At 41.7% G+C, this 15,466-nt stretch overlaps 1 protein-coding gene across 6 annotated transcripts in view; it reads right to left on the bottom strand.

Annotated features, from left to right (window-relative positions):
* LOC120044610 (bromodomain-containing protein 3-like) overlaps window positions 1-15,238 on the bottom strand; it is a 39,775-nt gene extending 24,537 nt beyond the window's left edge. The window contains exons 1-9 of one of the 6 annotated variants that reach the window (XM_038989299.1): window positions 15,110-15,238; window positions 12,560-12,886; window positions 9,154-9,291; window positions 8,666-8,813; window positions 8,367-8,557; window positions 2,567-2,938; window positions 2,178-2,306; window positions 1,898-2,095; window positions 1,451-1,519 (exon numbers count right to left, since the gene is read on the bottom strand). In XM_038989299.1, the coding sequence (XP_038845227.1) occupies window positions 1,451-1,519; window positions 1,898-2,095; window positions 2,178-2,306; window positions 2,567-2,938; window positions 8,367-8,557; window positions 8,666-8,813; window positions 9,154-9,291; window positions 12,560-12,751 (1,437 nt within the window). In that variant the 5' untranslated portion in view covers window positions 12,752-12,886; window positions 15,110-15,238. Of the gene's footprint in view, window positions 1-1,450; window positions 1,520-1,897; window positions 2,096-2,177; window positions 2,307-2,566; window positions 2,939-8,366; window positions 8,558-8,665; window positions 8,814-9,153; window positions 9,292-12,559; window positions 12,887-15,052 lie in introns of all 6 variants that reach the window. The other 5 variants (XM_038989284.1, XM_038989305.1, XM_038989290.1 and 2 more) reach the window with 5 other exon arrangements.
* Between the last annotated feature and the right edge of the window lie 228 nt (window positions 15,239-15,466).

Here is a 15,466-nt window from a genome sequence, read left to right as displayed (position 1 = left end):
GTAAAGGACTGTCAGACCATGAGAAAGAAGATTCTCTGGTCTGATGAAACCAAGATTGATATTTTTGGCCTGAATGCCAAGTGTCATGTCTAGAGGAAATCGGGCACCAACCCCTATGGTGAAGCATGGCGGTGGCAGCATCATGCTGTGGGGATGTTTTTCAGCGGCAGGGACTGGGAGACTAGTCAGGATCGAGGGAAAGATGAAAGGAGCAAAGTACAGAGAGATCCTTGATGAAAGCCTGCTCTAGAGCGCTAAGGATCTCAGACTGGGGTGAAGGTTCCCCTTCCAACAGGGCAACAACCCTAAGCACACAGCCAAGACAACGCAAAGTCTCTGAATATCCTTGAGTGGCCCAGCCAGAGCCTGGACTTGAACCTGATCGAACATCTCTGGAGACCTGAAAATAGCTGTGCAGTGACGCTCCCCATCCAACCTGACAGAGTTTAAGAGGATCTGCAGAGAAGAATGGGAGTAACTCCCCAAATACAGGTGTGCCAAGCTTGTAGCGTCATACCCAAGAAGACTCAAGGCTGTAATCACTGCCAAAGGTGCTTCAACAAAGTACTGAGTAAAGGGTCTGAATATTTACATAAATGTGATTTCAGTTTTTACTTTTTTTTGTATAAATGTGCAAAAATGTCTAAAAACAAGGTTTTTGCTTTTCATTATGGGGTTGTGTGTGGAGATTGATGATAAAAAAAATGTTTTCATCAATTTTAGAATAAGGCTGTAACGTAACAAAATGTGGAAAAAGTCATGCGGTCTGAATACTTTCCGAATGCACTGCAGCCTCAATTAGCCTAGCTAGCTGTAGCTGAATAGCTCAGCTAGCTAGCTAGCTTGTCTGGGCTAATCCAGTCAAGAAAGGCACTGTTATATCATAGGAGGCGCTATAGGAGGACAGGCTCATTGTAATGGCTGGAATGGAGTCAAATATGTTTCCATGTGTTTGATGCATTTGGTACCATTGCATTTATTCCATTCCAGCCATTACAATGAGCCCATCATCCTATATCGCCCCCCACCAGCCTCCTCTGTGTTTTATGGGATGTTAAATAACATTGGGGCTGCTACAAGTTAGCTAGTCTTGGCTGTAGCCGAGTTGCCTTGGCTAAAGTTACTTCATTTCTCTCTCCCCTCCGTCTGCTCGGCTTGCTCCCATCTCACACACAACGGCCCCTCCGCAGCTGCAGCAATAGCGTGCCAATGCCTCTCCCTCACGCAGCAGTGCTCAGATTAAAACAATTTTTTTTAAAACACATGTATTTCGAATATCCGGATATCCAACATTTGATTTCAAACCCCCATCCCTACCATCTACCAAGCACACTTACAATCCGTTTCAGAGTGCTGGTCCCCACCTGTAACCCTCTACCGCTCTTTCAACAAGGTGCAATACAAAAATATAAATAGTTTTGTGGGGACGGGGAAGTAAGAGATAAATCACCTGAAAACGTTTGGCACACCCGTTTTTTTCCCCCGCCCTGTTACCATTGGGGTGCTCCACAGTGATTTGCTGGTAAGAAAGCCAAAGGGGAAATCAGTGGACAAAGATAGAAAACTCCAAAGATCATGTTAACATCCTAGCAGCACAACAAACTATTTCATCATCAGAGCTAAATACTGTCACCATTGGTATGAATGAAATGTAAAACATTGCTCTAAATGTGAGCTCTACAGTTACAGTATGCAAGCCATGATACCAAGATATTCTAACAGTTTGCGGCGGTAGAGGGTTAACTATGTCACTTTTACTGTGAATCTCTGAACATCATGTAGTGGCTTTGATTTTTAAGTGGTAGCGGTCTAACTCTGAAGTGGGGGACGAAGGGGGCATCTCCCTGTTCATCCATCCATGGGTTTTGGATCTTGGTCCTTGGTTGTGAGAACCCACCTGTTCCGAACCCACCTGTTCCTGTAGTTCGGCGAGCCGCGTGGCCCGCTCCTCCTCTGAGTCCGAGCTCTCCGAGCTGGAGGTGTTGCCGCTGCTCTCACTGCTCTCTGTACTCTTGCTTACCACCGGCATGGTGGAGGGCTGGGTGGCGTCAATGGGCTCGTCCGGCATCTTGGCAAATCGCATCTCAAACACGTCCTGAGAAACAAGAAGACAAGGGGCAGTTCAACCGACAGTGCTCTAATGAGGTGATTTAAAAATCTGATAAACTTTATCCTACCTGTAGCTTCCTGGCCATGGCTACAACCTCGTGGTCGGGGGGGTTGTACTTGTAGCAATTTGAGAACATTAACCGGACGTCCGTCGCAAAGCTTTGGGCATCTTGGTAATCTTGACTGTCAATTTTTTTCTGTGGATACAGCGCAAACAGTCAGAGTCTTATTACTGAGAAAGCTATCTCTTCAAAACTCAAAAGCAAATCTACTAGTAAAACAAATGTAATCATCCTCCCCTTAGATGTTACGGTGTCGACTGTCGTTCAGGGACAGTTTTAACCACAAAATAAATAAACAGGGTCAAATTATTTTCTTCCACCAAGTAAACAGCCAGGCTTTGGAGGGCAATTTAGAAGAGTTAGGAGTGGGTCGAGGGAGTGAATAGGGGACCTACTTTGACAGTGCTGAGGTCCATGGGGTGCTTGATGATCTCATGGTAGTCATGCAGTTCTAGCGCCTCCGCATCTACAGGCTTATAGAAAGGCCAAGCGTAGGCTGCGTGCTTCTTGGAGAGCATCTCCTTCAGGATGAAGTCGCAGTGCTTGAGCTGCTCGCCGAGCTTGCCTTTCTTGCCACCGAGCAGTGGCACCTCTCCGTCCTCGGTGCCCTTCTTGGGGGGCTTGACGGGTCGCACCGTGCTCTCCCGCCTGGATGAGACTTTCCCCTGTTGGGATTCCAGGAGCTGGGTAGGGGAGTCACTTCTACTGGCCGAGATTGCTGAGGTTGTGGGAGTTGTTGTGTCTGCTTTCCGCTTCACCCCCTTTTTCTGTGAAAATGACGATGGCCAAACAAAAAAACATCAGTGGCTTGCTTCTCTTTATCAAGACATGGCATATTCAACATTTTATCTGATTTCTAATAGATTACATCCTAAGACAACATTTTGAGGAGCAGAATTGTAAAATACGTTCCCCACACGAAATCTCATTAGACTGTAGAAATAAATAAAAAGACCCGAGAGAGGGGTCTTTCTGGACTTAACATTAATTTTTTATATAATTTAAAAAAATTACATACACACATACATACATACAGACATACATACATACAGTTGAAGTCGGAAGTTTACATACACCTTTGCCAAGTACATTTAAACTCAGTTTTCACAATTCCTGACATATAATCCTAGTAAAAATTCCCTGTCTTAGGTCAGTTAGGATCACCACTATTTTAAGAATGTGAAATGTCAGAATAATAGTAGAGAGAATTATTTATTTCAGCTTGTATTTCTATCATTACATTCCCAGTGGGTCAGAAGTCTGCATACACTCAATTAGTATTTGGTAGCATTGCCATTAAATTGTTTAACTTGGGTCAAACGTTTCGGGTAGCCTTCCACAAGCTTCCCACAATAAGTTGGGTGAATTTTGGCCCATTCCTCCTGACAGAGCAGGCGTAACTGAGTCAGGTTTGTAGGCCTCCTTGCTCACACATCATTTTTCAGTTCTGCCCAAAAAATGTCTATAGGATTGAGGTCAGGGGTTTGATGTTGTCCTTAAGCCATTTTGCCACAACTTTGGAAGTATGCTTGGGGTCCTTGTCCATTTAGAAGACCCATTTGCGACCAAGCTTTAACTTCCCGACTGATGTCTTGAGGTGTTGCTTCAATATATCCACATAATTTTCCCTACTCGTGATGGAATCTATTTTGTGAAGTGCACCAGTCCCTCCTGCAGCAAAGCACCCCCACAACATGATGCTGCCACCCCCGTGCTTCACGGATGGGATGGTGTTCTTTGGCTTGCAAGCCTCCCCCTTTTCCCTCCAAACATAGCTATGGTCATTATGGCCAAATAGATTTATTTTTGTTTCATCAGACTAGAGGACATTTCTCCGAAAAGTATGATCTTTGTCCCCATGTGCAGTTGCAAACCGTAGTCTGGATTTTTTATGGTGGTTTTGGAGAAATGGCTTTTTCCTTGCTGAGCAGCCTTTCAGGATATGTCAATATAGGACTCGTTTTACTGTGGATATAGATACTTTTGTACCTGTTTCCTCCAGCATCTTCACAGCGTCCTTTGCTGTTGTTCTGGGATTGATTTGCACTTTTAGCACCAAAGTACGTTCATCTCTAGGAGACAGAACACGTCTCCTTCCTGAGCGGTACGACGGCTGCGTGGTCCCATGGTGTTTATAATTGCCTACTATTGTTTGTACAGATGAACGTGGTACCTTCAGGCGTTTGGAAAATGCTCCCAAGGATGAACCAGACTTGTGGAAGTCTGCAAAAAAATAATTCTGCGGTCTTTGCTGATTTCTTTTGATTTTCCCATGATGTCAAGCAAAGAGGCACTGAGTTTGAAGGTAGGCCTTGAAATACATCCACAGGTACACCTTCAATTGACTCAAATGATGTCAATTAGCCTATCAGGAGCTTCTAAAGCCATGACATCATTTTCGAGAATTTTCCAAGCTGTTTAAAGGCACAGTCAACTTAGTGTATGTAAACTTCTGACCCACTGGAATTGTGATACAGTGAATTATAAGTGAAATAATCTGTCTGTAAACAATTGTTGGAAAAATTACTTGTGTCATGCACAAAGTAGATGTCCTATTTGACTTACCAAAACTATAGTTTGTAAATATTATATATATATATAATAATAAATATTGATAATTCTCTCTTGAGTAGGGGGCAGTATTTTCACATCAGGATGAAAAGCGTGCCCAAAGTAAACAGCCTGAGTCAGGCCCAGAAGCTAGGATATGCATATAATAGTAGATTTGGATAGAAAACACTCTAAAGTTTCTAAAACGGTTAAAATAATGTCTGTGAGTATAACAATACTGATATGGCAGGCGAAACCCCGAGGACAAACCACCCCCCCCCCAAAAAAAAATTCAGCCTACCACTATTTTCAATGGCTGTCACTTTTATTATAAGGTGAAGTCCTCCCAGATTGCAGTTCCTAGGGCTTCCACTAGATGTCAGTCTTTAGAAAGAGTTTCAGGCTGGTTTTTGGAAAAATTAGCCAGAAATTGTAGTTTTTCTAGGTGGCTCCCATTTTGTCTTGTTTCCAAGCGCGTGAATGAGAGCGCGTTCTTTGGTATTTTTCTCCGGTAAAGACAATAACGATTCTCCGTCTTAAATTTGATCGTTTATTTACATGTTAGGGTACCTAAGGTTTGACTATAAACGTTGTTTGACTTGTTTGGAAAAGTTTATTAGTAACGTTTGGGATTCATTTTGTATGCATTTTGATGGAAGGAAACTGGGTGGATTATTGACTGAAGCACGCCAGTTAAACTGAGTTTTTATGGATATAAAGAAGGACATTATTGAACAAAAGGACCATTTGTGATGTAACTGGGACAGTTTGGAGTGCCAACAGAAGAAGATCAAAGGTAAGGCATTTTTATATCGCTATTTCTGACTTTTGTGTCGCACCTGCCTGGTTGAAATATGTTTTCGATGGTTTTGTATGCGGGGCGCTGTCTTCAGATAATCGCATGGTGTGCTTTCGCCGTAAAGCTTTTTTGAAATCTGACACAGCGGCTGGATTAACAAGAAGTTAAGCTTTATTTTGATATATTACACTTGTGATTTTATGAAAGATAAATATTGATAATTCTGTAGTTTGAATTTCGCGCTCTGCAATTCCACCGGATGTTGGCCAGGTGGGACGCTATCGTCCCACCTGCCCATAAGACGTTTTAACAAGAAATTTGTGGAGTGGTTGAAAAACGAGTTTTAATGACTCCAACCAAGTGTATGTAAACTTCCGACTGTACATACATAGACAAAAACAATAAACAAATTAACATTTACAGTGGCTTACGAAAGTATTCACCCCCTTGGCATTTTTCCTATTTTGTTGCCTTACAACCTCGAATTAAAATAGATTTTTGGGGGGTTTGTATCATTTGATTTACACAACATGCGTACCACTTTGAAGATGCAAAATATGTTTTATTGTGAAACAAACAAGAAATAAAAAACAAAAAAACTTTAAACTTGAGCGTTCATAACTATTCACCCCCCCAAAGTCAATACTTTGTAGAGCCACCTTTTGCAGCAATTACAGCTGCAAGTCTCTTGGGGTATGTCTCTATAAGCTTGGCACATCTAGCCATTGGGATTTTTTCCCATTCTTCAAGGCAAAACTGCTCCAGCTTCTTCAAGTTGGATGGGTTCCGCTGGTGTACAGCAATCTTTAAGTCATACCACAGATTCTCAATTGGATTGAGGTCTGGGCTTTGAATAGGCCATTCCAAGACATTTAAATGTTTCCCCTTAAACCACTCAAGTGTTGCTTTAGCAGTATGCTTACAGTCATTGTCCTGCTGGAAGGTGAACCTCTGTCCCAGCCTCAAATCTCTGGAAGACTGAAACAGGTTTCCCTCAAGAATTTCCCTGTATTTAGCCCCATCCACCATTCCTTCAATTCTGACCAGTTTCAAAGTTGCTGCCACCACCATGCTTCACTGTGGGGATGGTGTTCTTGGGGCGATGAGCGGTATTGGGTTTGCGCCAGACATAGTGTTTTCCTTGATGGCCAAAAAGCTAAATCTGACCAGAGTACCTTCTTCCATATGTTTGGGGAGTCTCCCACTTGCTCCATGGGATGTTCAAAGTTGTGGATATTTTTTTAGAACCCAACCCTGATCTGTACTTCTCCACAACTTTGTCCCTGACCTGTTTGGAGACCTCATTGGTCTTCATGGTGCCGCTTGCTTGGTGGTGCCCCTTGCTTAGTGGTGTTGCCGACTCTGGGGCCTTTCAGAACAGGTGTATATATACTGAGATCATGTGAAATCATGTGACACTTAGATTGTACACAGGTGGACTTTATTGAACTAATTGTGACTTTTGAAGGTAATTGGTTGCACCAGATCTTATTTAGGGGCTTCATAGAAAAGGGGGTGAATACATATGCATGCACCACTTTAACTTCTCTAGGGTAGGGGGCAGCATTCAGAATTTTGGATGAAAAGCATGCCCAAATTAAACTGCCTGCTACTCGGGCCCAGAAGATATGATATGCATATAACTGGTAGATTTGGATAGAAAACACTCTAAAGTTTCCAAAACTGTTAAAATAGTGTCTGTGAGTATAACAGAACTGATTTGGCAGGCAAAAACCTGAGAAAAATCCATTCAGGAAGTAGTTTATTTTTTGGTTTTGTAGTTTTCTATTCAATGCCATTACAGTATCTATTGACTTAGGACTCAAATTGCAGTTCCTATGCCTTCCACTAGATGTCAACAGTCTTTAGAAATGGTTTCAGGCTTGTATTCTGAAAAATGAGGAAGTAAGAGCAGTCTGAATGAGTGGACCCTAAAGCGTCACAGAGCTTTTTCATGCGTGCGACCCAGAGAGTACCTTTCTTGTTTACCTTTTATATTGACGACGTTATTGTCCGGTTGAAATATTATCGATTATTTAGGCTAAAAACAACCTGAGGATTGAATATAAACATCGTTTGACATGTTTCTATGAACTTTACAGATACAATTTAGATTTTTTGTCTGCCTGTTTTGACTGCGTTTGAGCCTGTGGATTACTGAACGCGTGAACAAAACAGAGGTTTTTGGGTATATAAAGAGACTTTATCGAACAAAAGGAACATTTATTGAGTAAATGAATGTCTGCTGAGTGCAACCATATGAAGATCATCAAAGGTAAGGGATTAATTTTATCTCTATTTCTGATTTGTGTAACTCTTCTACTTGGCTGGTTACTGTTTGTAATGATTTGTCTGCTGGGCTATGTTCTCAAATAATCGTAAGGTATGCTTTCGCCGTAAAGCATTATTTTATTTTTTTAATCTGACACCGTGGTTGGATTCACAAGAAGTTAATCTTTGAACCTATGTAAAATATGTTTTGTTTTCTGAATTTTTATAATGAGTATTTCTGTATTTGAATATGGCGCCCTGCAGTTTCACTGGCTGTTGAAGAGGTGGGACGCTACCGTCTCAAGTACCCTAGAGAAGTTAAACAAGTTATTTTTTTCATTTCACTTCACCAATTTGGACTATTTTGTGTATGTCCATTACATGAAATCCAAATGAAAATACATTTCAATTACAGGTTGTAATGCAACAAAATAGGAAAAACGCCAAGGGGGATAAATACTTTTGCAAGGCACTGTATATGCATTTTCACAAACACTAATGACATCACACTTGCTCAGGCCCACATATCCACACCCAACGTTGTTTCCAATACCTGAAAGACTTTCTGGACTTACTTTGATGACTGGCTGTGCTGTGGGAACCACAGCCATTATGGAGGCAGCGGGAGACACAGCTTGGACAGGGATAACAGAGATGATGGTTGGCACTGGCGTGGCTGCTATGACAGGAGTCTGACACACAGGTGGAGGGGAGCTGGGATAAGTGGATGGGGGTGAATCTGTTGGCTCAGCCTCTGCTTGGCTGCCTGAAAGAAAGACGCAGGAAGCAAACTTTTGTAAATGATAGACATTTCCCCTCAAACAACTTTTCCTCAGCACACGAGTTCCTCCCAACTGCGAAAGGATGGAGTTACCTGCACTAATAGGCCCTCCTGGTTTGTGGGCAGCTTTAACTTTGGGGGCCGGTGGTAGCAGCTCCACCTCCTCCTGAGGCATTTGAGCCACTTTCTGTAAGAAGATTTTCTCCAGAGCTTGGGCCATCAGCACAATGTCATCTGTAGGCTGTGGGAATACAAGAGGGCATGAGTTATGGGTCAAGATGAAGGCGAAGGTCTGATCAAAATGATCACAGTTACAGTATCAATAATACCTAGAAAGGTGATGGGGCGCCTCTAGCCAGAGTAGAGAAAGTGTAAATACATTCAAATCACAATCCTCATCTTGATGAGTCAAAATACAGTTCACAAGTTAAAATCAATGTCACTGGAAAACTATCTGTGTGTGTAAATGTCAGTGTATGTGATCCTGTGAAAAAACGGCAAAAGGAAGTATGCTCTTTGAACTACTTGTTATTGCTGTTTTTTGTATTTGGATTTGGAATTAATGGTAAAGGAGAATTTACCTTGTTGTAGATGTAACAGTTGGTAAACATTGTGTTGAAGTCCTGCATGCACTCGCTGGCGCTCCAATAGTAGTTATTCTCTAGCCTCTTCTTTATTGTTCCCATGTCCATTGGGCTCTTGATAACTTTATGATAGTCCTATATGACAGCATCAATTGGAAAGAACCATTCAATATGAGGGAGCAATAAAATAAATGTCCAGGAAATAAACAACATGTTTTAAGATGATGAATGTTGAACAATGAGGGGTTCATCCTTTCACACATCGTAATGTTACTACTACTTAGGAACCACACAAAAATGTACATACATCCAACACAGAGTATTTACATTCAAATATAAGAGCCTACTTCTACCCAGAGCCAAATGTAGCGTTAAAGCTAGAATCCTTAGCTATTACATCCATTTCTGGACTTATACATGAATGACATATACCCATTGATTCTTTGAGAATATAACTTATACATGCCTCATGAGCTTAGTTAAACTGTAATACCCTATTAGAACCCAAAAAATAAGCTTGTTTTACTCCAATGTTTGTAAAAGTAAAATCTAAACAAACACTATATAGCCTCAAAACATGGTTTAAGGTCCAATGCAGACGTTTTTATATCAAAATCAAATCATTTCTGGGTAACAACTAAGTACCTTACTGTGATTGTTTTCAATGAAAATGGTCAAAAAGAAACAAAAATAGCTTCTTAGCAAAGTGGCAATTCTCAAGAAGTTTGCTCGGACTGTCTGGGAGTGGTCTGAGTGGGGAGGGGAGAACTGAAAATGAGCTGTCATTGGCGGAGAGGTTTGGAACTCTCTTTCTTATGGGTCTGGCACCAGGCAGGCCAAGACTTTATCCCACCAAAACAGGCTGAAATTTCAGCGGTCTATTCAAACAGTCCTTTCAGTACAAGGGAATTATCATAATTTTCACAGCATTTTTACAGATTCTAGCATTCAGTCTGTTGGTCAACCGAGATTGTTTTAGTCGAGCAGTAACAAATAATATAAACTCAGCAACAAAAGAAACAGCCCTTTTTCAGGACCCTGTCTTTCAAATATAATTTGTAAAAATCCAAAGAACTTCACAGATCTTCATTGTAAAGGGTTTAAACACCGTTTCCCATGCTTGTTCAATGAACCATAAACAATTAATGCACCTGTGGAACAGTCGTTAAGATACTAACAGCTTACAGACGGTAGGGAATTAAGGTCAGTTATGAAAAATTAGGACACTAAAGAGGTCTTTCTACTGACTCTGAAAAACACCAAAAGAAAGATGCCCAGGGTCCCTGCTCATCTGTGTGAACGTGCCTTAGGCATGCTGCGAGGAGGCATGAGGACTGCAGATGTGGCCAGGGCAATACATTGCAATGTCCGTACTGTGAGACGGCTAAGACAGCGCTACAGGGAGACAGGACGGACAGCTGATCGTCCTCGCAGTGGCAGACCACGTGTAACAACACCTGCACAGGATCGGTACATCCGAACATCACACCTGCGGGACAGGTAACAACAACTGCCCGAGTTACACCAGGAATGCACAATCCCTCCATCAGTGCTCAGACTGTCCACAATAGGCTGAGAGAGGCTGGACTGAGGGCTTGTAGGCCTGTTGTAAGGCAGGTCCTCACCAGACGTCACCGGCAACAACGTTGCCTATAGGCACAAACCCACCTTTGCTGGACCAGACAGGAATGGCAAAAAGTGCTCTTCACTGACGAGTCGCGGTTTTGTATCACCAGGGGTGAAGGTCGGATTCGCGTTTATCGCAGAAGGAATGAGCGTTACACCGAGGTCTGTACTCTGGAGCGATTTGGAGGTGGAGGGTCTGTCATGGTCTGGGACGGTGTGTCACAGCATCATCGGACTGAGCTTGTTGTCATTGCAGGCAATCTCAATGCTGTGTGTTACAGGGAAGACATCCTCCTCCCTCATGTGGTACCCTTCCTGCAGGCTCATCCTGACATGACAATGCCATCAGACATACTGCTCATTCTGTGCATGATTTCCTGCAAGACAGGAATGTCAGTGTTCTGCCATGGCCAGCGAAGAGCCCAGATCTCAATCCCATTGCGCACATCTGGAACCTGTTGGATCGGAGGGTGAGGGCTAGGGCCATTCCCCCCAGAAATGTCCGGGAACTTGCAGGTGCCTTGGTGGAAGAGTGGGGTAACATCTCACAGCAAGAACTGGCAAATCTGGTGCAGTCCATGAGGAGGAGATGGACTGCAGTACTTAATGCAGCTGGTGGCCACACCAGATACTGACTGTTACTTTTGATTTTGACCCCCCCTTTGTTCAGGGACACATTATTCAATTTCTGTTAGTCACGTCTGTGGAACTTGTTCAGTTTATGTCTCAGTTGTTGAATCTTGTTTTGTTCATACAAATATTTACACATGTTAAGTTTGCTGAAAATAAACGCAGTTGACAGTGAGAGGACGTTTCTTTTTTAGCTGAGTTTAGATATTCCATTAAAAAATCTGCTGTTTCCAGCTACAATAGTCATTTACAACATTAACAATGTCTACACTGTATTTCTGATCAATTTGATGTTATTTTAATGCCACGCAGCCAAGTCAATCAAGGTGTGGATGGAGGACCACCAGATCAAGACCCTGTCATGGCCAGCCCAATCTCCAGACCTGAATCCCATTGAAAACCTCTGGAATGTGATCAAGAGGAAGATGGAAGGTTACAAGCCATCAAACAAAGCCGAGCTGCTTGAATTTCTGCTCCAGAAGTGGCATAAAGTCACCCAACATCAATGTGAGACTGGTGGAGAGCATGCCAAGACGCATGAAAGCTGTGTTTGAAAATCAGGGTTATTCCACCAAATATTGATTTCTGAACTCTTCCTAAGTTAAAACATTAGTATTGTGTTTAAAAATTCATATGAACTTATTTCTTTGCATTATTCAAGGTCTGACAACACTGCATCTTTTTTGTTATTTTGACCAGTTGTCATTTTCTGAAAATAAATGCTCTAAATGACAATATTTTTTATTTGGAATTTGGGAGAAATGTTGTCAGTAATTTATAGAAAAAAACAATGAGTAATGGCAGAATCTACGAAAGCCAGCAGGAGAGGGAGGAGAATAGTAGGGTCAGGTTACGTTTTTTAAAATTCTGGTTATCTAGATCTATGGCGCACTCTTGCGGCATTTGTCTTATTTTATCAAACCGTAAGCTTAAAGCATCAGACAAGCTCAATGCATATATTTGATGTTATATGGAAAAATACACTTTAAAAATGTTGACCAGTCGATTGGTCGAAAGAACAGACAACTTTCGGTGGACCAAGATTTTTTTCTGTTGGGGACAGCCCTACTAGCTTAAAGGATCTGCTTCTACCTATTACTAACTACCAATAACAAAGAGAAAACTACAGAGTGTGGACTCGACTTACAGCAAGACATAATTTGATGGTATCCACAGGCGTATAAAAGGGCCACGCAAACTGATGTTTCCATAGAGTCTTCACCACAACATTCTGCATGTACTGTAGTTGGTTAGTTTTCCTGCCAGGCTTGTTGGGGTTGAAGAACTCTGGTGGCGGAGGATTAACAAGCGTCGGGACGGCCGCAGGAACAGCCGACATACTGGCAACAGGAGAACACTTCTTCCCAGTTCTGCAAAACGTCTGAGTGTTTTCAACGGATACTTTGCTCCTCTTTCAGCTCCTTATTCCTCCAGCAGTACACACATCCCATCTCATGACCTGAGTGTCCGTGCCCTGCAAAACAAAATAAACAAATATTGGAATTAGAAAATGAAGGGAGCTGCAGTTCAGAAAATATGACACTCAGAGTTCAAGATAGCATCCTCGCAGACAGTAAAGTTTACTTGAGTCAATGAGGCTAACATTTTATGACAAAGACTTTGAGCTCTCAGTGGTAGCTAAATAATAAACAAAAAATGTAATTAATAAAAAATGTGAGTACACATTACATCTAGCCTAAGTAATATAGCCTGCACAGACACCTGATCACTTAGAATGTGTAAAATGGGCAAAGAATTTAGCATTTAACTGGGCAACAGCTAGCTAGATTGTTAAACCAGATAATTTCCCCCCCAAAATTGGTATCCATTACTGGGAGTTACAGGTTAGGTAGTGTTTGTTTGCTATACAAAGGGTGGGTCTAATCGTGAATGCTGGTTGGTTAAAAACGCATTCCAGCCGGTGTCTATTCCACAAATTACCACCTGCTAAATCTATGACGTAAAAATGCCTATTTACTCTGTACCATCTGACTGCCCACTGTCTCATCAGCTGATATAAACTTGATCTCCACATTATCTCACATTTAAATTAGACTAACATTTAGTTTTTTAACAGTGGAGATTTGTATAAACCTTACTGTCTGTCTCTGCAAAATTGTTTCAATATTCAAATTCTATCTCCAACTGTCCCATAACAATGAACGTGTAGGGTTCGGGAGGAGAGAGGCAGGCAGCGTTTCTCATCCTGTCGAAATCACGAATCAGCTGCCATAATTTTTATGGATATATAAAGAAATGTCAATTGAAAAAAGATATAACGAAACTTAGTGCATCTAGTTTGCAGTCTTTCAGACAATACCCGTGCCAATATATCCTCCAAACACCGGCTTCTCGGGCATTATCACTTACTGTAAGTGTAGCAGAGAATTTTCGACCGACCTTAACAATACTTTCTTCATTCTCAATTCGCCCAAAATGTATCTTCTAAAATGTCCGTGTCCAGTTGAAGGTGGAGCGTTTGAATTAAGAAAATGCTCCATTATTAAAATAAATGTTTTGCTCCATGAAGTCATCCAGCAATGTGTACGCTGCCATCTTGTCTATTTCAAATATTCTCCCATTAATCGAGACAGATGGGTGTCCACCCCAAAGTGCTGCATGTCATGACAGCCCTGTCTCCATCAATGAGAGAACACTTGAAATAGACAAGATGGCAGTGTATACACATTGTTGGATTACTTCATGGAGCAAAAATATATTTTATTTTAATAACGGAGCATTTTCAAAATTCAAACGGACCCCCTGAAACTCATTTTATGGGACTCCCGTTTCCACAAATCAAGAACGAAGATTGTATAGCCAATACCAGTTTAGCATAAAGTTATCTTGCAGCTTCTGTACAGGCAAACCTGTAATTACATGATATGGTGTTACAATCTGTAGCTACACCAAACAGTACCAAACCTGTAATTACATTATATGGTGTTACAATCTGTAGCTACACCAAACAGTACCAAACCTGTAACTCCCAGTAATGGATACCAACAATATTTGGTTAAATCACATCTGTAGCTAGGCAACATCAATGATGCAGAGATAAAACATTCCCAAAAGCACATCCCCCCCCCCCCATGTTACGTCCAAGATCTGACACGCTTAGCAATTAAAATGCATATTGCTAAATGTACACAACTACTTATCCACTCTTTATCTCACAAAATAGTAGTTATTTTACATGTAGCGATTGTGTGCATGTTTACGTATCATCACATCTATTCCTTTAAAAAGATGGCGGGCAGGGCAACGCAATGCTAGCTTGCTAACTAGCCTCTCAATCGGCAAAATCCTAAATGTGCACGCCATGCAAAGAGCTAGCTAGCAACGTACATACTCCACTAGTTCGCGTGTAGCTACACCTAAAATGTTAAGTAGTGTGTTATAGAAGTGTTGAACATGATATAATTAGATAGCTAGCTTCCCATTTAAACTTCGCATATGATAAATGTAGCGTTAGCTACTAGCCTAACAAATCCTAGCTGCTTTGTAGCTATGCATTGTTTCAAGGCGCCGAGCGGGCCGGCCGAATCAGAAAACAACCTAGATTGAGTGTATTTGAGAAACACTTAGATATGTATCCTGTCCTTTAAATTACACAAACCAGAACAAAATAACATTTTACTTTATTACTTTCTCCTCAAATGGCTCCAGTGGTGGTTCGCTTGCAGTTTTCAGGTACCTTTTATTTCAGCGAAGTAGCTAGCATATTAGATGAGTTATCAGCATAGAGCTAGATAGAGGACAAATATTTTTTTTATCTGTGCCATTATAGCGTCTGTGGTAGCGCCATTAGACTATCTCCAATGTGAAGAGGTCAATTTTCTTCTTCACGATTGGCTGATCACTTATGAGGACCCGGTTGGACATGACTACAACAGGGTCACCAGGAGGGATCAGCCAATAAAATTGAAGTCCCACCCAGTTGACCACATTAAAATGGTGGAAGCGCTCATTGGCGCTAATAAAGTATTTTGGCCATTAGATGCTGCTATCATTCTTTATGGTCATCAGCTGTCTGCAATATACATGCGCAATT

This window comes from Salvelinus namaycush, chromosome 1 (genome assembly GCF_016432855.1).
Source record: "Salvelinus namaycush isolate Seneca chromosome 1, SaNama_1.0, whole genome shotgun sequence".
NCBI classification, from domain to species: domain Eukaryota; kingdom Metazoa; phylum Chordata; class Actinopteri; order Salmoniformes; family Salmonidae; genus Salvelinus; species Salvelinus namaycush.
Note: the sequence above shows the minus strand (reverse complement) of the source record. Positions and strands in the feature narration are given on the sequence as shown.